The sequence below is a fragment of the Psammomys obesus genome, unplaced genomic scaffold (assembly GCF_907164565.1).
Source record: "Psammomys obesus unplaced genomic scaffold, mPsaObe1.curated_primary_1811, whole genome shotgun sequence".
In the NCBI taxonomy this organism is placed as follows: Eukaryota; Metazoa; Chordata; class Mammalia; order Rodentia; family Muridae; genus Psammomys; species Psammomys obesus.
Genome location: NW_026585644.1, coordinates 38,455,226 through 38,475,839, shown reverse-complemented (window position 1 = coordinate 38,475,839; position 20,614 = coordinate 38,455,226). Strand labels below are relative to the sequence as shown.

Genomic DNA, 20,614 nt, shown 5'->3' with positions numbered 1-20,614 from the left:
CACACAAAAATAAATAAATATTTTTCCCCACATGTTGAAATAAATAAGAGGCTGTAAAAAATCAAGACACAAATGAACCTCAATTTTCAATTCTTCAGAAAAGATTAGCAAATAACAGCACTTATAATATAGCTCTAACCCACACTGGTCATATGAAGGTCATTATTCACTTTTAAGTTTTAAAAACCAGCTAATGTTTTATACTCAGCACATTAAAGTTTTTTAATGAAAATGTAGACACATAACTTACTCTAATATAAAGTATTAATATGGTTCTTGTATCCTTTACCTTTGGTTATTTTTTGCAGTTATTTTAGCAATTTGCATGGAATGGAAATCCTAAGATCATTTAACTACTAGCTTGCATCTGTCAACACCAGGTAACCTTGAAAGCAAAGACCTCTAAGCATCCTGGCCCTTGGACTCACAGAGCTCTCATTTTTAAACTCTGGGGTCTCCCAATTGCTAAGAGCTGACTCACTACATCGTCTTAATTTTTTTATTTCTCAGTTGAGGGCTTTAGATTTTGAAGAACTGTGGACAATCCTTGGGATTTCTTTAACTTTATGTTTAAATTATTACTTAAACTACCATTGTCAATAATGACTGGTAGGGACAGTGAGAAGTCTCAGCAAGAAATGGCACTTGCCCCACAAGCCTGACGACCTAACATGAGTTTGAAGCTGGTGCGGTGGCCCATATCGATAGATCCGCATTCCTCTGAGAGGCACAGCCGGGGTGCTTGTAAGTAGCTAGGCTGAAACACTCAGGCCGGACCGAAAGATGATCTCTATATGCATGCTGAGTTAATCACACATGCACATGCACGCACATACAGCAATACAAGATACATTTAATACAGAAACCAAGAAGCCTCAAGACCTTCCAGCAAGTCCTTAAAGTACAGGTGAATTCTCTAAGCTCCAAGGGTAGGTGCATAGCTTCATTACACGTTCTGGTGGCTACATCTTTTTAAAAGTTTATTTTAATAATATTTAATTCTAGATACCCAAAATGAGACTGCTTCAACATGTTGTTAATATATAAAATGTTTGAGATATTTTATATCCACCTTTTCCTACTAAGTCTTTTAGATCTGGTGCGTATCCAGGACTTTCAGTATTGCTTTAGAGTTAATCCAAAGACCTGGCTAAGGGACCATCTCTCCGGAAGGCAGGATCACCCCAGGAAGAAGAACTCTCCTTAAACCATGCTAACGAGACAGCTGGAGTAATGAGCCCTTTAGTGACATACAGAACTTTCTTGCTTGCCTCCTGGCATACTCAAGAGCCTCATAAGGTTCTGCGGGTGTGCCCACCTTTCTAAGCAAAAATGTGCAGCTTCCCTTATTCCTTTTGTCTCGTTAGGGTGCTGGTTAGACCCTAAATATGCTTTTTTCTGCTATTTTGGGCTTCCTTATTCTTCCTGTAAACACCACCTCCAACCAGCCCACTATGGTGGGCCATGCAGACTAACAGAGAAGCAGCAACAGGGGGATGGGCTGTTCAGAGTGAGAAGAGTTAAAAGGGTTTGGCCAGGAACCACTTGGCAGAGAGGCTCTAGTAAGATTTCTATCGAGCTCACACATCTGGGGCAAGCCAGGAGGCCACGCTACCATTGGCCATGCCCTGTGGAAGCCAGAGTCCAGTATGTGGGAACCAATGCAGAAACACAAAGGCTGAACAACTGCTTATTTAGGGTGAAGTGATGCTTGCATTTAAGTAATGATTGCTTAAATATCTTAAATAATTTAAAAAGAAGAAGACCAACAACAACAACATGACTGGCTGGGAACAAGATCTGCTAGAATTTCCCGTGCAGAGCCACCCAGAATACAACAGAGTGAGAAGACGTGGCTGACTCAGGAGGCTCTGAGCACCTGTGTGGCTCTAATACTTCACCTCTGAGCCTCAGACCCTGGGTATTAAGGTTGGGGGTGGGGGCGTAAACCAGGCTATAACTCCAAGGCTCTGGGATGCTCCAGAGGTGATACAGTTCAGAGGTACGCTGGTGCCATCTAGTGGTAGGATAAATACACTGGTCATAAAAACTATTCAGAATCAGCAGGTTTGAAGAGCTGGGGGTAGGGGGTGTCATTCAATTAGGCCTTAGAAATCAATTCAAAGGAAGCAAATAGAAAAACATGGCCTGGAGAGAAAATAGTTTACTCAAAGCTTCACGATTACTAGTTCCTGGAGCAGTCTGTGATGAGAACAACTACAGTATTTTGTAAACTTAACACCTGAAATGGAAATGAACCATCTAAGAGCTATCATAGAGCGCCACTAGAGAATGGATAAAATGACTTTTATATCTGTAAAGATAACTTTTACAACAGTAAGGAAACATGCACAGAGAGAAAATACTTGCTTGGATATCATAATTTTCTGTTTTGTATTGTTTTTTCAAGACCAGGTTCTCTACATAGCCTTGTCCTGGAACTCTCACTTTGTAGACCAGGCTGGCCTTGAACTCAGATATGTGCCTGCCTCTGTCTCCTGAGTGCTGAAATTAAAAACTGGTCAGTTTGCTGATTTGCTACTCAGATCTTCTTCCTTGGCAGAGGGGGGGAGCGGGGGGCCTCCACATAATAACCAAGGTTCACATTTTTCTACTAAGTCCCTTCAGGGCTGTCTGTCTGTCACGTGTACTAAGTTCAACATAATCTAGCCCCAACCTAGCCCATTGTTCATTCTCTGCCTTCTGCTTCCCCACCAGTCCCATGGCCCAAATGCAAATAAACTGTTGAATGTAGTTCAACAAACAGTGAGCACCCTGGGCCAAGTTCAAGATCACGGCAACCACTGCTTGGTAGCAGCTTTTCCCAAGATATGCTTCATGCTCATTTCTTAGATATGTGCACCGCAATCTCAGATTCTCTTCACTGCAGATGCACAAGCTTTATCCTGTTGGTTTTATGACCTCCCTAAGAGGATAGTTTCCTCCGTTTTTCTCTCACTGTAGGCCAACTACCGATTGTTTAATGCTGTTTCCCTTCTTGTTTGGATCTGGTTGCAGCTGTCCTGTTATTAGCCTGCTCTTTCTAGAAAACTTGCAGGTGTTCAAGTCACATGCACCTGAGACTCCCGGTAGGTTCACTGTCCTGTGGGCTACAGATAACGGGCAACAGTGATTTGCAACCATTACTCATGCCTCCCATGTGCAAGTGAGAAAAGTCCCATGTTTATCACACACTGTGGATCAGGACTGTGCTAGCTCCGTACATTTGCTGGTTCTGTTTTTCCCAGCGGTGGAATGATACAGGGGCTAGAATCTCCACCTTATGCAAACACAGAATAGACTGGCCTGTGCCGTGTTGCTTGGGGTTCCTAGGACTCAGAACTAGGTGTCAGGCAGCAAGGTTTTGCCTTCCCCACTCTACTTAGTCTCAGTTACAGCCCAGATGGTATCGCACGGCTCAAGTCTCTTGGCAGTTGTGCAAGTTAAGCCTTAGCAGTTTGTCTCTCTCTCTCTCTCTCTCTCTCTCTCTCTCTCTCTCTCTCTCTCATTGCTTACCAATGTGAGAAAGAAAGTAAACTGGGGAAGACTTTTTTTCTGTACAAATTATTCACATACGTCCACTCTGCCTGCCCCTTGGAATGTGAATGCCAACCTCCTTGACTCTTCTACTACACAGAAACTATCGGACTACATTTCAAATAGTGATATTTTAATCCTTTCAAGAACTAAAATGGCCAGGCATAGTGTCACCTGCCCATAAACCCAGTATTAGGGAGGCTCAGTCCCAATATGACAAATCCAAAGCCAAACTGGGTACACAGCAACATCCTGTCTCAAAACGACACAAAAATCACTGAAATGACAATATTTGCCCCTATAAATGAAGGGTGAGCATGGCACTGGCCTTGTGATGGGTAAAATCACAGAGCACCGTCCTGCAAAAGTAGGGCTGGCAGGAAGGTCTCCAGAGACTCAGTAGGTATCATGTGCTGGATGGCTCCTGAAAATCAACTTGATTTTGCTTCTGACAAGAGCCCAGCAACTCTTCATTAAAGGGAAAAGATTTCGAAGCTGACAGCTTAAGGTATTCAGGGCTCTCTAGAACTTGGCCTTGGCCAATATGGGATTGCGTCCTGCCATGATGTCTTCAAAAGGTAAAGCTGGGAAGGTAAGAGCTCTGTAGCTGGGACAAACATCCAGGCTGAATATCAGCTCCAGTCCTCATTTACAGGAGCTGGTACAAACTACTAACACTTCTATTTCTTCATCTATAAAGGGGGTAGAAACATTAAGGACCTCGGTGATTGTGCTGCTGGCTAATGATACCCACAGAGTGCTTGCAAACAGCATCTGGAACCCGGTCAGACGCAATACCAGTCGCTGTATTACTATTACGGCAGAATAAAATAAACTCTACAGTCATCAAGGATCTCTGCTTTCTAAGTGACTGGAATTTGCATATGCAGGCTCTCATTCCCAGAATACATGATCCCAGTTTTCATTTCTGCCCAAATCTAACACCCTCTTTAAGTCCACATTAATACTTACTTCTCCATCAGGGCTTTTCTGACCATCACAGCCTCACTGACCTCCAGGCAGCAAAAGTGCATTGTCTATTTATTCTACCACTTGTTACACATGACTCACACCCCTTCCCTCTCCATTTAACACATGTAAACCAGAAGATTGCAAGTCTGCATCTTAACAGAAGCATTTGCATCTCTCAATACCACTAAATGGTCTAAAAGGAATCCACATTACATATTGGCTTAGGTATCAGTGCTTAACAAGCAGGAACTATGTTCTCCAGTCTCAAGAAAGCACTATTCCTTGCTTCAAGCGAATACTTTATCTCTTCTCATTGCACTCCTAGTGACTGGCCCTCTATCACTCTGCCTCACCAATGGCTTCACTCCACCTTTGTCCACTGGAGTGTTCATTTCTGCCTACAACCAAAGACCTCTGGTTTCTCAAAAGCTTTACTTAACCTTCTTTCTGTTCTGAGTTCAGCACTACATTGATCCTCATTACTCTGACAGGCCTGTAAGTAAGCAGTTTGTTGATGCTAATCTGTTGTCTCACCCACCACTCACTCGTCAGTCCCCAGACTGTTTCTGAAGGTCACCAATGGGCTTCAATGCCAGTGACCTGCTCTGGGCCTTCTAGGAATCTTGTGGCATTTGCCATCACTCCCTGATGCTTTAATTTCTCTGATCCCTCCCCTTGGCTCTCTCCCCTTGGACCAAGTCTGCTGTGTTGACCCTAGTGCGTTCCATTTTACCTGTACTCCAGTACTGTTCTTTCTTCTACCTTCCTCCAATTGCTAGAGATGTCCAGAGTACAGGACTCTGCCTAAGATTCTTCGCTGCTGCAGTGTTCCCTAAGGAATTGACTTACTATCATAGTTTCACCTCATGTCCAAGAAGCAGCATCTGCATGCTCCACTCTGGCTCACAATAGGCCTTCACTCCGGCTGTTAGCTCTAGGGGACAATCAGCTATCTTGGCTTAAAAACAGCACCATCACCTCGTCACCTCTCGTGCAAAAAGGTATTTTCCCTGCTTCCTCAACTTTTATGGCTAATTTAAAAAATACCTGGGTCTGGAGATGTCGCTCAGAAGTACAACGTATAGTTAGCATGTGTCAGTAGCAGGGCTCAGTCCCCTGAACTACACATACACAGGCATGCATGCATCTACACATGTGCTCAGTGTCCACACTGACTGCAAGGTTTCCCTCAATCCTGACAACCTAAGAGTAAAACCAGAAAAAAAGCTGTAACAAACTTCAACCTATTCCTGCTAGTACTTACTGTTAAGGTCACTGATATTCACTTGTGATTTTTTTAAATTTTTTTATTAATTACACTTCATTCACTTTGTATTCCCCCATAAGCCCCTCCCTCCCCCTTCTTCACGCATGCCCCTCCCCAAGTCTCCTTCCTTCTGATCTTAGTCTATCAGATCTCATCAGGAGTGGCTGCATTGTCATCTTCTGTGGCCTGGTAAGGCTGCTCCCCCCTCAGGGGGAGGTGATCAAAGAGCAGGCCAATCAGATTATGTCAGAGGCAGCCCCTCTTCCCATTACTATGTAACCCGCTTGGACACTAAACTGCCATGGTCTACATCTGTGCAGGGGTTCTAGATTATCTCCATGCATGGTACTTGGTTGGAGTATGAGTGTCTGGAAAGACCCCTGTGTTCAAATTTTCTGGTTCTGTTGCTCTCCTTGTGTGACATTCATTCTTCAGTTAAACTTTTGACAATATCATTTGTGACATATTGGTCATTTACACAAAATCATAATGGAATCCACTATCCATAAAGTTAGATAATCCTAAAGCAATGCCTTAAGCAGCTCACAAACTGGTTCTCCCTTTCATTTTCCAGCACAAACTCTTTGCTCCGTGCTCAAAGGTTGGCACAGCCTAATGCATCCCACATCTGCTTCTGGTATGTGGCAGGCACTCAATATTGTTTAGTCAGATGACCATACAACATTCTGCCCAAACAATAACCCTCTAAAAGAGACAAAGAGCCCTAAAGATGTAAAATATATGGTTTTTCAAAAGCACATCTATTAACTAGTTATCAACTGTTGGTTTTTATCATGTTAGGTGAGTTAAAGATCAATGTATTAAAAATCCCATATTCAAAAATGAAACTATTGTCAGCTCAAGTATACTCAAGTATAATTTTCAAGCATAATTCCAGGACTCAGAAGGCTGAGGAAAGAGAACTGAACTGTGGGCTATTTTGGGCTATAAAGTGAGACATATCTCAAAATGCTACCACCACTACAACTAATAACCACATAGAAGCTACTGACAAATACATAAAGCAGAACTGCATCTTACTTTGTATAATTTCGGTCCTCTAAAACAACTAGCTTCATCTTCAGTGTTCATTTAGTTTATGTAAATTTATAACAAATTTAGAAATGTTATATATGTCCCATGAGATTGAATTTCTAATACTTTTTTATCTAAAATGTATTAATAGGTCAAAGAAATAAACTATTACAAGAAATTAATCTATTAAAACCAATTTTGCTAATTTTCATTTGTCCTACATAAAAAAGTGAAGTGTTAAAAAAATTCACCCCTCACATGTACAAGTTACATTTGGATATAGCTGTCTTTTCTTTTTTAAGATTTATTTTTATTTTTTAGGTTCTGTATATGTGTATCTGAGTACAGCTTTGTGCACATGAGTGCAGGTGCTGCTGGAGGCCAGAAGAGGGCACTGATCTGCTGGAGCTGGAGTTACAGGCAGTTGTAGGCTTGTCTGTTTCCCTCCCTTCACTCTCCTTAGCTCTCGGAGCCCAAAATGGAATTAAAATCATACAGAATTAAAAAACAAACACTCCTTGGATGGGCCACCAAAATAGCAAGCATATATTGGAACAGACATATGAACTCTTGAATCCATGCTTTTCCTCAAGCTCTTTCTCCACCTGAGAAAGCAGTTTTCCTCTAACCATCCCTGTACTTCCCATCATTCATTCAACAACTACCTCCCGCCTCACATCAGCACTGTGCTTCCCCTCACCCACACAGCAGGGAGCCTACACCCCTCTCCAATCATCTTGTTTATCTGAGACTCAAGTACATACCATCAGTAACATCACATGACCATAGAAAATGAGTAATCCATTAGCCAATGAGAAGAGTTAAGGAGAAAGGAAGCTTTTGAAAAGAGAGGAACAGAATAAAGAAAAGGAAAAACATGCTGAGCTGGGTTGGAACTCTTGACAGGAATGAACATTTTCCTTTTCCTGTGCTACACATTCTGGTTTGATATCAAAGCTTTCTGCATAAAAATAAGGACAGCAGGAAGAATGACTAACAATTAGAAATCTGAACTCAAGTTTTAAACTGGTTCGTATGTCAGCAAACCCTACCTTAGAGATTTGGTTTGATTTCTCCCCTACATTCTTCAGCTTTTAGTACCCTCAAGTCCCAGAAGTCCAAGATTAAATTTTACTAGTGTCTTGAGTCTCATGAGGGGGAAAAAAGATGGGTGTGCACGGGCTGTAGCTGGCAACCTCACAAGCACTGACATAAACGGTGTGTGTCTTCCAGCTCTCCGAGAAATGCGCCATAAACAGTATGTTAGCGCTGCAGCCCATCCCTGGCACAAAGCCACGTGGTTCTATTTTTGTATCAATGCTCTGCAGATGCCTCGCTCCGTTTACCTAGAGGTCAAAGTAAACCTAATCTTCTGGACAGATCTGAAAATAGTGGGCAGCATTTTTTTTTTTTTTTAAATTCTAGTTTCTCTTTCTTATGGCACTTAAAAACAGCACAGTGTAATGACGGCTCCTTCTTCGGAGACATCCAACCCTGGATCACAAGTTACTAAGTATATGGTGTTTGAGTCATAGCTTGTAGTAGTTCTGTACAACCTGAGCACCAAATACCTGTGTATTTGGGCATTTGTTTCGGTCTGCCGGAATGGAAGACACACGGCAGGCTGCAAAGCATCCTCACCTAGTATCTGTCATACTGTGACTCTGCTTGAGCAACTGTCATCTCTTTGTCTCAGTAATTAGTTCTAAACTGTACAACAAGGGCATCAAGTCTGTCACGTCACCCTTTTGTTCTAGTATCCCTCCCACACTAATAGCTGCCCTGTGAAATGCAGCTTATTACTAGTGTGCTACCTAGGCTATCTACTGTCCCCTCTCATAGCCAGTGCGCACAGAACAAGGACCCTTAGCTCCCGCTACGCACACCCCATTCTTGCACTGAAGACAAAGCATGACATTAAAGCAACTTCACAGGTTCCCTAACAACCTAAGGAAAGACAATCAGCCTAGCCCCACATTTAAGATATCTGATAGCCTGGGTCCAATCTACCATTCCCACTATCACGGCCTAATTTCCTCCCAGTCTGAAACACTGGCCTTTTCACCAGCTCTTCCATCCCTTCAGCACACACTCAGCTTTTGGTTCCCAAGGCCCTACTTAGGCTGCTGTACCCACAGTCTGGCCCTCCTTTACCCACTGAAGTAAGACTTGTCCCTCAAAGCCAAACCCATCATATCTTCTTATATATGAGAGGAGGAAAGAGTGATTTAAATTAGAGCACAGTTTTTCAACCATAATGCTACTGATGTGATAGGATAGAAAAGTTAGTATAGATGGCTTCCCTGTGCGTTATGAGATACTTCATTATGGGATTACCCCCACCCCCATCTCTGGTATTGCTCCCTTTCGGGAGCCAATAGCATATATCCTCACTTCCCCATTATGAAAACCAAAGTTATCTGCAGAAGTTATATAATCATATTCAGTTAGAATCACTAAGTTGGTACAGCTGTCAACGAAAACTAACTCCAAAGCTATATATTACACACCTTTTCTGCCAAGTAATACCCACTAACTTCAGTAGATTCGCTATACATGAATGTTCTATTCTTTAGACTGTGACTTTTCACCAGTTTGGGAAGATATTAATTGCATTCATTTTTCAGTAAAAAAAAGCAAACAATTAGCTCAACTTGTCACATACCCCACACACATTCACTCACTTAAATTTTGTTTTAAAAATAGTATAATGAAACCTAATTCTTTGAAAGCTAATTTTAAAAAAGCATTATCTGTTTGTTTGTTTGTTTGTTTGTTTGCACACCCATTTTCATATCATTTCAACACTGTCCATAATAGGCAACAATCCAAATCTCCACCCGATGGGCAGGCAAACAAAATGTGGCACAATACAATATTATCCAGTCTCAAAAGAAAGAAGTTCTCGTATCTATGTAGCATGGATGAGCTCTGAGTGAAATAAGTGAACAAAGTGAAATAAGCCAGTCATCAAAGACAAATACAAGGGCTGGAAAGATGGCTTAGAAGTTAAGAGCAATGGCTGCCCTTGGAGATGGCCAGGGTTAGGTTCCCAGTGCCCACAGGGCTGCTCACAAATGTCTATAATCCCTGTTCCAGAGGATCTGATGCCCTCTTCTGGTCTCTGCAGGCACTACATACATGTGGTTTGCTTACACACAAGCAGGCCAAACACACATAGACGTAAGAGAAACAACCACTGTATGACTCTGCTCTTATAATGTAGAGCAACTGAGTTCGTGGTTGCCAGAGGTTAGAGAAAGGGAATGAGGACTTGGCTAATGGATATAAGAGTTTCAGTTTCAGAAGATAAAAAGGGTGTAGAGACCAGTTGCCCAACAGTATGAACCTACTTCATATTAATAAACTCCACATTCAGAAATGACAAATTACATGTTACATATGCATTTTTTTAACCTCAACTCGGGAAAAACAAAACAAAACAAAACAAAACAAAACAAAAAACTGTTGGCTCCACAGTTAGATCATCTGGATTTTAATACCAGCTTGATTACCCAAAAAGGTACCTGGCTGGTGGCAGTTCTGTAAACATCAGCAGCCAATTTTAAGTCAGAGGTGTCCAACAAGCAGCACATGACCTGTATGGGCCCCAGGACAGCTATAAATGTGGTCCAATGTTGTAAGTAAATCACTTACTTACAATATTATGAGAATTTTAATGAAGTATCTGCAACTTGATTACATGGTTCCTGAGTATGCGCTTTGTAGCTCACCAAGTTTCATTGCAACATAACACAAAGTGTTTGCATGCTTTTCCTCTTTGGGTGGATGACAAGGCTCTACTTGCCATTTGTACCAATGATGAATACAATGTCATAGAGAAGACGGCTTCTTTACTGCTATTAAAAGGCTTTTCTTTGTCCACTGTCCACATGTCTGATTACTCAGTGTGCCCGGGAGATGGTCGGTAAAAATCAAGGTCTCACAAAAGTGGAAGATGATGCAGTCGCTGCTCAAAACTCACATTCAGTGAAGTACCACTGTACAGTACATCAAGAAAACGTATGGCCAAAAGTATTAAAAATGTGTAACATCATATAAATTGTTATCCAATACTGTGACTTTCATAAGGGACAAGATATTAAGTCATCGTCAATTACACGAATTCTTTAAAACTATCCAGGCTCTGTTAAAGAAAAAGGAAAAACGGTGTGTAGGCTACCTATGGTAACATCATCACTTCCCAAGAATAAGGCTAAGTCAAGGTCAAGTATCAAAAAGATTTTATAATCTTCAACATGTCAGCATGTACTTGCAGTTATCAAACAAAAGTTATGCCAGACTTGATAACAAAATCTGGCTTACAGACTTAACATTTTTTAGTGGATTTAGCCACTCATGCAAATGAGTACATGCTTCTTTGAGATTTAAAAACAAAAACAAAACAAAACAAAAAAAAAAAAGCTGCTGCAACTATGGCAAACTCAGGTTAAGACAATTTTATGCATTGTGACCCACTGGCTAAATATTGTCCTGTAAACAAAAATGAAGCCTTGCTTCTCAATCTGACACAGAGTTTAGAAACAGATTTAAGGATTTCCATGAAAACAGTATTCTGGTATAATCATGACTCCATTTTCAATTGACATAGATCTATGTTACCTGCCAACTTACAAATGGAATGCATAAAGCTCCAATGTAACATCCAATTTAAAGAGAAAACTGCAATCCTTTGTCTTTCCTGGACTTTCTTCTAGCTCCTATCTTCACAGAGAAAAACATCATACATTATTCATGTCATCCTTTTTGGCAGCACTAAAATTTATGAGCAACTACTTTACAAATTTCTTTTTAGATATACTGTATTTTATGTGTATGAGTGTTTGCCTGCCTGAATGTATGAGCACCATGTGTGTGCCTGGTGCCTGAGGAGGTTGGAAGAAGGTGTCAGATTAGCTGGAACTGTACTTCCAGATACTTACTCGGAACCAAACTAAAATCCTTAGTTCCTTAGTGTTGGGCCAATGCTCCAGCCCATGTGAGCAGTTATTCTCGACACCGCATACTAGAGTAAAACCAGGACCAAGCTAGCTGATAAGCACTCCGAGAGCTCACTGAGAATTGCAACTGTCCATCACAACAGATAATGATGTATCGTTTTCAAATGCAATGTCAAATAACCTACTAGTTTATGTTGCTTTTATAATTAAATGCTACATTTATGATTTTTTTAAATCAACAAATTTTGTTACTTGGATATGTTCATTTTCTTTATTAGTGATCACAAACTTAGGACCTGCTCAATGGTCTTAAACGGCCCTCTGAATGGGCCCCACATAGTTAGGATTACTGTGGGGGGCCTTTTCCTTCTCTGTAGTAGCAAATATCACAGAACTATACAGACTTTTCCTCATAAGCTTTCACTATTGCTTGTGGATTTAATGTGTGGTTTAAGAGTTCTTCTCCATCTAGTGTGATCCTGAGAAGCCAAAAGGTTGGCCACCCTGTCCTAATTTTTTTCAGGGTAAAAGACACCGCCTAAAGCTACTCTTTACACACACCGTTTTTTCATTGCAGCACTCTTCTAACAGGCAAGGGGTAGAAGCAACCTAAGTTTCTACCAGATGAATCATTCAGACTGTGTGCATGTGTGGGAGCCATGACTGGTGAACTGTGAAGGCACTAGAAAGTCTGACAGCAAGAGAAAAAACAGTCTCTAATAAAATCATTTTACCATGATTATGTACCAATAAAGGTAATTCCCCCTTAAAACTAGGTTCTCTCCTGCAGACTTATCATGAATGTACAGCTCTAGACACCCTTTAATTTTTCATATCTTACAAGGTTGCTTAAAGGGATCTGGAGAGATGGCTCCATCAGTACAATGTTGGAGCACAATAGCCTGAGTCTGATGCCCAGCATGTACAAAAGCCCAAGTGATAGCATGCCTTTCTCATCCCAACACAGGGGAATCAGACAGCAGGATCCCTGAGGCTCAACACAGCCTATTTAGTGAGAGACACTGGCAGATCAAAACAAGGTGGACAAGCTCTTGAGGACCAACACCTGTATATATCCCTTACTCTCCACGTGCACCCACACATGTGTGCACCCACATCCACACATACAGAAAGTGTATTTTAAATGTTTTGATTTATTTGCAAATGTACAAATTTCTCCTTAAATAATCTGTATGTACATTTTCTCCTTAAATAATCAGTAACCCATCCTACATGTTACTATATTTATGAAGAGAAAACCCCATGCCAAGAACCAGAGGCTTTATGAGGTCTTACCTGCATGGGATTAATCTTGACTGAGCGTTCAAAGCACTCCACACATTCCCGAAACTCCTTGTTCCGAAGATGGAGGAGGGCTTTGGAGCGCTGGGCACGCGCACTGCGGTGTCGTGACAGTTCCCAGGCCTTGTCGTAGCAGGAGTGGTCTTGCAGGACATCTCCAAGCAAGCAGTACAAACTTGGCGTTTCCTTTTTCTCCAGTTCTCGCCTAAGGACTTCTTCTGCCTATGAACAACAACAAAAACAGCAAATTCCCTTAATTGTGACTAAATGCTATTTTTAGCACATGTACAACTTTTATCTCATAGTCTGTGTATTTTCAATTACTTGCTCATTTCATGGCTCAAGAGCACAGGCTGCCTGAAAAAGGCCCATGGGAAAACAAACACGGCACAAGTGAAAAGGAATCAGGAGAGGCAGGGACTACTCTGAGTCCCTGGAATCCCAGGCTCTGGGGAGTCCCCCGCCTGTCAGGCCAGCCATGCCTCATTGGTCCCTGCTTGCTTCGTCCCCTGCTGCTCTTAGAGAAGTGTCTTTACCTGACCTTGCCCCGCAACATGAAGACGGTTTTGTTGGGTTTTAAGTGTTCTATATTTAAATTGTTGAAGTTTTATTTAAAAGAGGAGATGCAATTTAAAAGGCACTGTTAAAAATTTATGTCTTAACCAAGCCACTTCTCACATACAGATGCAACTTCCCACTGAGAGAAAGTGGGGCCCTCTCTCCCTCCTTGTCTGGGCAGCTGGTAAGCACTGGCAAGTTTGCTGAAGTCACTGTTTGTGTCAATGTCAACTGAGTTCTTATGGTAAACACTTGTGATGTCATTGAAATTGGGGGAAGGGAGTAATCTATAAAACTGGACTCTCTGCCATCTGGAACACTCCAAAAAACCTTGAGACAACTGGACAATGACCACTGTTTTGCCTCCAGAAGCATGGCCTCAGCCAGGACTTTTGCTTTCCTAAGGCTTGGTGATCACCAAGGCCAGCTGGGGACACTTCTCCAGCTAGCCTGGCAGAGGGTCCGTGACTGGTGCAAACAAAAGCTGCATTTGTATGTGAGGTGTGCTGTGATTAGTCCAAACACCCCAATAGGTTATACAGTCTCATTTAGTGAGTGGGGTAAGGGACACACACACACACACACACACACACACACACACACACACACACACAAAACAACTCTCTCTCTCTCCTCAAAGGATTTTCTTTAGTGGTCCCTTCTTGCCTGCTTCTAGTAATGTGGGACTACAGACAGCAGTGACAGGAACAGTAGAGGACCATGGCAGTAACAGCTGGGCAGTCAGCAGGGTGAGCTACAAAAGCAACAGCAAGATGGCTAGGACTGCCCATCAGAAGAGGGAGTTAAATGGTTCAAGAAAGCACAGTGTAGTAACAAAGGAGACAATGGAAGTAGAAAGGGTAGAGTACTGCGGTAGAAGCCAGGTGATAAAGAGGCAGAAGAGGACAAAAAGGCACTAGTCACTGGACGGGCTTCTAAAGCTGTCAGTCCTTTAGAACCAAGGGTCTCAAGAGTCCTAACTGTAAGCTCCAAAGGCCAGGAGCTAAGGAGTCCTGACTCCCTACGCCTACACAGAGCTGCAGAGACAGTGGGGGCCTGATCCCCAAGGATTTAGCAGGAGCCACAACTCTAGCAGGCACAATTTGTTGCTGTTCTCTCCTGTCTACCTAACCATGGTTGTCAAGTGTGCAACAATACAGCAGCTGCTGAAGACCAGTACTTAACCAAGTTCTCCGTGTTCACCCATGACTTCTACCCAGCCTGCTTAGCAATACCATCACCAGGAACATGTGGTTCCAGGTAGTCAACTTAAAGATCACCCTCACTACAAGGTTTAAGTAAGAGTGTCATTCCTTGATGTCCATCATCCGCCAGTCTACCTGATGATGTAATTCTCTGCTTATTACTACTATGGACCCTCAGCTTACCTCACCCATGTCTGCCATCCTGTTTCTGATAAAATGGCAACCTGAAAGGGTATACACTAGATGCAGTTTAAGTTAGATGTGTCTGTAAGGTGCCTAATCTTTGTGAGCATTTTTAAATATAGGAAGCACTTCTCAAAGTGTCTCTGGATGCTGGCATTTCTGCACTTATGATATAGTACAGGCAATACAGACTGTGAGACCTATTTGGACATGGAATCAAATCTACTGGATAGTTTCCCTGGGAAAACAATCACAAGTCCCCGAAAGCCAAAGCAAACATCAAGTTTTATAATTCAGTGTTTTAGAACATAAGTTTTCTCTATTCGCAAGTAATATAATGGTTATTAATATATCTGAGCAAATTCTGTAACCCATGAAGACAAACATTTAACCAAAACTTCATATGATAGTGGCCCCACCATCTCTGGTGAAATAAGCTTACAATGTTCAAAAGCATTTCTCTTGCCGGAATGGTGTTTAAATTTGTACCACACCATTCCACAAATTCCAAAGCTGACTCACTTAAAGTTCCTTTCTGTTCTATCTGCAGACTCTGGTCTGTGGTAAACATCATAGTCACTCCGGGCAGATGTGACTGTTTGCACTATATCCTGGAAATCTGTGACTGAGTCTCTCTGCTGAATTGGAAGATGGCACAACTGTGACAGGAATAAACACTGGCAAGCGCATGAGTCTCGGGGAGGAAAGAATTCTGGAACTGCCTTCTCGGTGCCTGAGACTAAAGAACCTACAAGCGCAGGGCTCTGTGCCTGGAGTGACAGGGTAACCACGAAGGAGTGCATGTGAGAGGCATATCAGCTGCTTCCAAATTCACTTAGATAGCTGAAGGAAAGAAAACGGCCTTGGGTGTCTTCAATCCTCGAGGCGGAGAACTAGGGAATTTCTGGTGTCCAGTCCTGGTCAGTTGTCAGGATGGTGTCTGCCACAGGACTGCTGCACAGGTAGGACAGATTCAGGCTCATTAGTTCTGAGTAAAAGTTGGAGCTAATCAAATGTGTTTTACTTTATTCTTATTTTCTCAATGGACTTTTAGCTAACATGTTGGGGTTGTTTGTTTGTTTTTGTGGGCTTGGGACTATGGCAAAAGTAACAGTGAGAGCCTTTCAAAGCTGGGAGCCTTTTCTGGATGTGGGGTTGGAGCCCTGTGCTGCCATGTAAGCAGTCCCATTGTCCCTCAGCTAATTCATGAGGAGAAACCACAAAGAGAAGCTTTACAAGAGGACAAAGAATTCCAGCTGCTCTCAAGCTATTCTAAGTGTGGAGGACTTCTATGGGCATGAGTATCCTAAGCTCCATGAAGCACCCACTTCACCACCACCTAATTGTAACTGCTGAGAAATCCCAAAGCCCAGCAAAGCCCTCCCTAAATTCCTGTCCTACAGAGACACAGAGGAGAAACAACTTAAAGAGAGCCTGAAGTGGGTTTAAGCTGCTATATTTTGGGCAGACTCATACATAGCAGCAGGAAATACAGGCGAGTTGAGCCGAGTACCAGTTACTCCCTCACGTCTAGAAGCTAAAGAGGCCAATAATCATGACAAAAACTTTTGGATTAGTCAAGAATCAGAAACTCCCCAACTTCTTGAATCCTGCACCAGAAGAGGTGGCAGTCCTTTACCCACGAGTGGCAGCATTTTACCTTAAGATGTTATGACTGATGCCTGCAGCATTCTATTCGTAGGTCACAGCCTCTACACGTAATTCACACAGAAAAGGCACCGAAAGATTTTAATTTATAGAGAGAAAACTGTGGGATCAAAAAGATTCTAGAGGTGTTAAACCAGAGACAAACGCGACCATAATTGAAATCAGGCTGAACTGAGATCCCCAAGAGAGTTTTGATTCACAATGCTAACTCAAACAGCTGGGGATAGTTCTAAATAATGTTCTCAACTACATGATGAAACTTGGACTTAGATGTGGCCAAAAAACTAAGCAAAGCTAAGATGCCAGAAATTCCTCACATAATGTGGAGGAGGGAATCCAACACTCAGAACAGACAGACACATTAAGTTATCTCTCACAACCTGCTCACCCACCCCAACTCTGTCACCAGAGGACCTGGGTTTGCTCCTTTTATCTTGGCTATGAGAACATGGGAGAAAAAGCATACTTGAAAATGTCTATTATAAATGCCCCATGAAATAGGGGAAAGCTTTGGAGTACTTCTGCTGTCACAAGCTTCCAGACTTCAATGGAGATGATTAGACCCAAGGTGGCAGAGACCTGGCAAGCGCGCTGGGAGCAAAATATGCACAACAATTAGCACAGACACAGCCAGCCAAAGTCATGCTAGAGCAGCTGGAGCAGCATGGATTGTAAGTAGTGGCTGATGGATCCTAACCAATGTAGACAGGCAGCCAGCTAAGGTCTATCTTGATGGATGTAACATCTTAAAAAGTGTAAGTATCAGTCAGGGCTGGAGAGATGGCTCAGAGGTTAAGAGCATTGGCTGTTCTTCCAAAGGTCCTGAGTTCAACTCCCAGCAACCACATGGTGGCTCACAACCATCTATAATGAGATTGGTACCCTCTTCTAGCATGCAGGCAGAAAGCTGTATACATAAATAAATAAATCTTTAAAAAACTTGGAAAGGGGCAGGGAGGAGATGAGGGAGGGCGGGTGGGATTGGGAGGGAATAAGGGAGTGGGATACAGAGTTAATAAAATGTAACTAATAATAATAATAATAATTTTTAAAAAAAGTATAAGTATCTGAGTCTCTAAGGTGCCATCTTTCACCCAATTCCTATCCCTGAATATCTTCAAAAACTCAGTCTCTGAAATACAACAAAGGAGGATAAATACCATTTAGAAAGGACCATGTGATAATGTACCAAGTACATGGCAAAATTCTTTTTTCTATTTAGCTTTAACGAAGTAAATAGAGTCATTTACTAAGTATATGTATCCTGGGAAAAAGACTTCTTTCAGAGTTAGTTTTTGGTTAACGCTAATCCTTTGGAACCTAAAGAATTTTCAGGAATTAGTGCATTCCAGAGTAGGCCTATAAGTCTCTGAATCTACCAATGATTACTTCCCTAGTTCCTGAACACAAGGCAAGGTAGATATAACGAGTAGCCAGCAGAACAGTATAGAGAGCCAAGCAATAGTCTTTCCATCTAAAAGAATAAACCTAGGCAGCAGTGCACGTCTACATAAGCCACAGAAAACTGTCTAAACTCCAAAGGTACTAAGTGCATAGGGTACAGCTAACACACCCATTTAAACTGAGAACATGCATGGGTCCTAGAAAGCACCATGAATTGTGATACAGTGGTGAAACTAATTACAGCTACTCTCCAGGACATGATCTGTCTTCTGAAGCTCTGGCCCTTGAGAAATGGATAAGGATAAAGACAAATGCTTTCTATCCAAGAGCTACATATTGTCAGATGACAGCAGTGAAAACACTTGTCCTGTCTTGCCGGAGAACAACATGAACTTTATGCTTTATCAGCCCACCAGAACTCAGTCAATGGCCTTGGCCTTGATAATACTCTACTGATAGAATTCAAGAAACCAGATTAAGAAATTGTGTTAATGTCAACCAAATCCCAATTGAAAATCACCTGCTTTACACCACAGATTATGACAAAATGTTCAATTTATAAAATTTATCTTCATAAATTGCCAACAAGGAATTCACCTATTAACCAAAACAAGTGCTCATGGTTTTAGTGTAAAAACCTTACACATAAGCTGCTGTTTTTAGTGCTTGTCCCCAGCTATCAGCACTAGTGTGAACCCTTAGCAGATGGGGCCTTTGAAGGGGACACCCAGCCTGAAGTGGGAACCATTCTGCTTCCTGGGGAGGCACCTCTGTGTCTGCCACACACTCACACTGCCCCAAGCTCAACCACACCCCCACCACTATGATGGTCTGAATCCCTTTGAAACTACTGAGAGGAAATCTCTCCTCTGCCAACTTGCTTCTATTGGGCACTGGTCACAATGCCAAGTCATTCAGACACAAGGCTTGTGAAAGGAATGCTTAATCTTCTATGTTCTAAACTCTACTAGAGAAATAAATGTTTTTAGGTTTCCCTGTCTCAGAAGTCTTCTTTAGCAATGTAAAATAATCTACAAAGTATCGCTAATAGTTTGCTGTCTCCAGATAACCAAACTCCCAAGGCAAAGAGCTAGGCCCTTACCTGGGCATTTATGTCACATCAATGTGCTTAATCTAGGAATGAGGTTTCCTAAATGCCCTTTGTTTCTGTTTCTATGTCAGAATTTGGCAGAGGGGAACCTGCTGGGAACTACAGGCAGAATGAACCAACAGCCTTTGCAAGCCAACATGGTCATGGGCAAACACAGTGCCAAGCAGGACCCAGAGCAGCCTGGGAAGCCCAGGTGGCCCTTGCCTTGTGTGTGTGTGTGTAGCTGAGCTTTCCAGCTGTGAGCCAGCCCTGTGATCAAAACAACTCCAGGCCCTCAGTGAGAATCTCCCATTGAGCTCGCAGGGCTGCTATCTACAAAGTTCCCAGAGACTGCCACAAACCTCTGTTGAAGCTTCTCTTCAAAGTCTCATCTCAATGGCAGGAGTGCCTTCTCAGATTCTCCTTCAATGTCTGACTTACCCACCTGTGTCCAGGCTTCACAGGAACCGCTGGAAGACCTCTTCCCCGATCCTCTGACTCTCACTTAACTTTGCTAGATCTTTCCATATTTATGTAAGCCCTAGCTCCAGGAGACCCCTTATTCCCAAAAGGATTCAAAGCATCTACTTCTTCCATAAAAAAAGCAAGCCTAGAGGTACAACCCTGTTGACATTTTTACCTTTTACATCTATGTCTCCTTTATCTTTTGTATCCTCCCATTAAATGGTGACTCATAGGTTCATTTTTCAGTCAGTTCATCAGTGGGTAACTACATTACCTCAGTTCTAATTACAATTCTGAGAAGTAGGTGTTAACCATGTGAGACAAAGTTAAAACAGATTTCTCAATCAAGTGGTCAGTCTCCAACCAAAAGCCACAAAGCTGGAAAGCAAAAACCTCTCTCCAAATACCATTCCATGGACTGACAACAGAAAAAGAGAGAGTGACAAAGAGAGAGAGAGGGAGGGAGAGAAGGAGAGAGAGAGAGAGAAAAGGGAGGAGGGAAGGAAAAAAGGGGTGAGCAAGAGCACAAGAACATCTGAAAATCCACCATAAAAGCAACCAGAAGGAGAACCAGCTTTTTTCAAGCTCTCTCAAAGTTACCAAGTACATGTGTGCAATAATACAAAACACATTCACTCAAAAGAAATGGCCGAATCGTGATAAGGACAACTGGCTTTGTGGCACTGTAACCTGGCCATATCTGTTCCCTCCCCTCCAACTCTGTAGCACCCTTCAAAATCTACAGCGGCGGTCTCAGTGGGAACTGATCTGGCAACCACCAGAGGGAGCCCACTAGGTTTGGTCCCTTAAAGCCTTGTTCTAAAAAATGTAATATTATCTGCCCATCTATAAGGGCCTGGAGAGCCCACTCCCATTTCATCCACTGCTGGGCTTGTTCAGGGAAAAGCGCTGGAAAACAGCTAGAGATAATGATAAATCTCACAGCTGCATGAGGTGGTGAATAACA

General features: G+C 42.3%; 1 protein-coding gene across 2 annotated transcripts in view; it reads right to left on the bottom strand.

Moving 5' to 3' along the window:
• Positions 1-20,614, bottom strand: part of Ttc27 (tetratricopeptide repeat domain 27) — a 123,808-nt gene that overhangs the window by 36,015 nt on the left and 67,179 nt on the right. For both annotated transcript variants that reach the window (XM_055618255.1, XM_055618264.1), the window contains one exon: positions 13,069-13,296. In XM_055618255.1, coding sequence (XP_055474230.1) covers positions 13,069-13,296 — 228 coding nt within the window. The remainder of the gene's footprint in view (positions 1-13,068; positions 13,297-20,614) is intronic.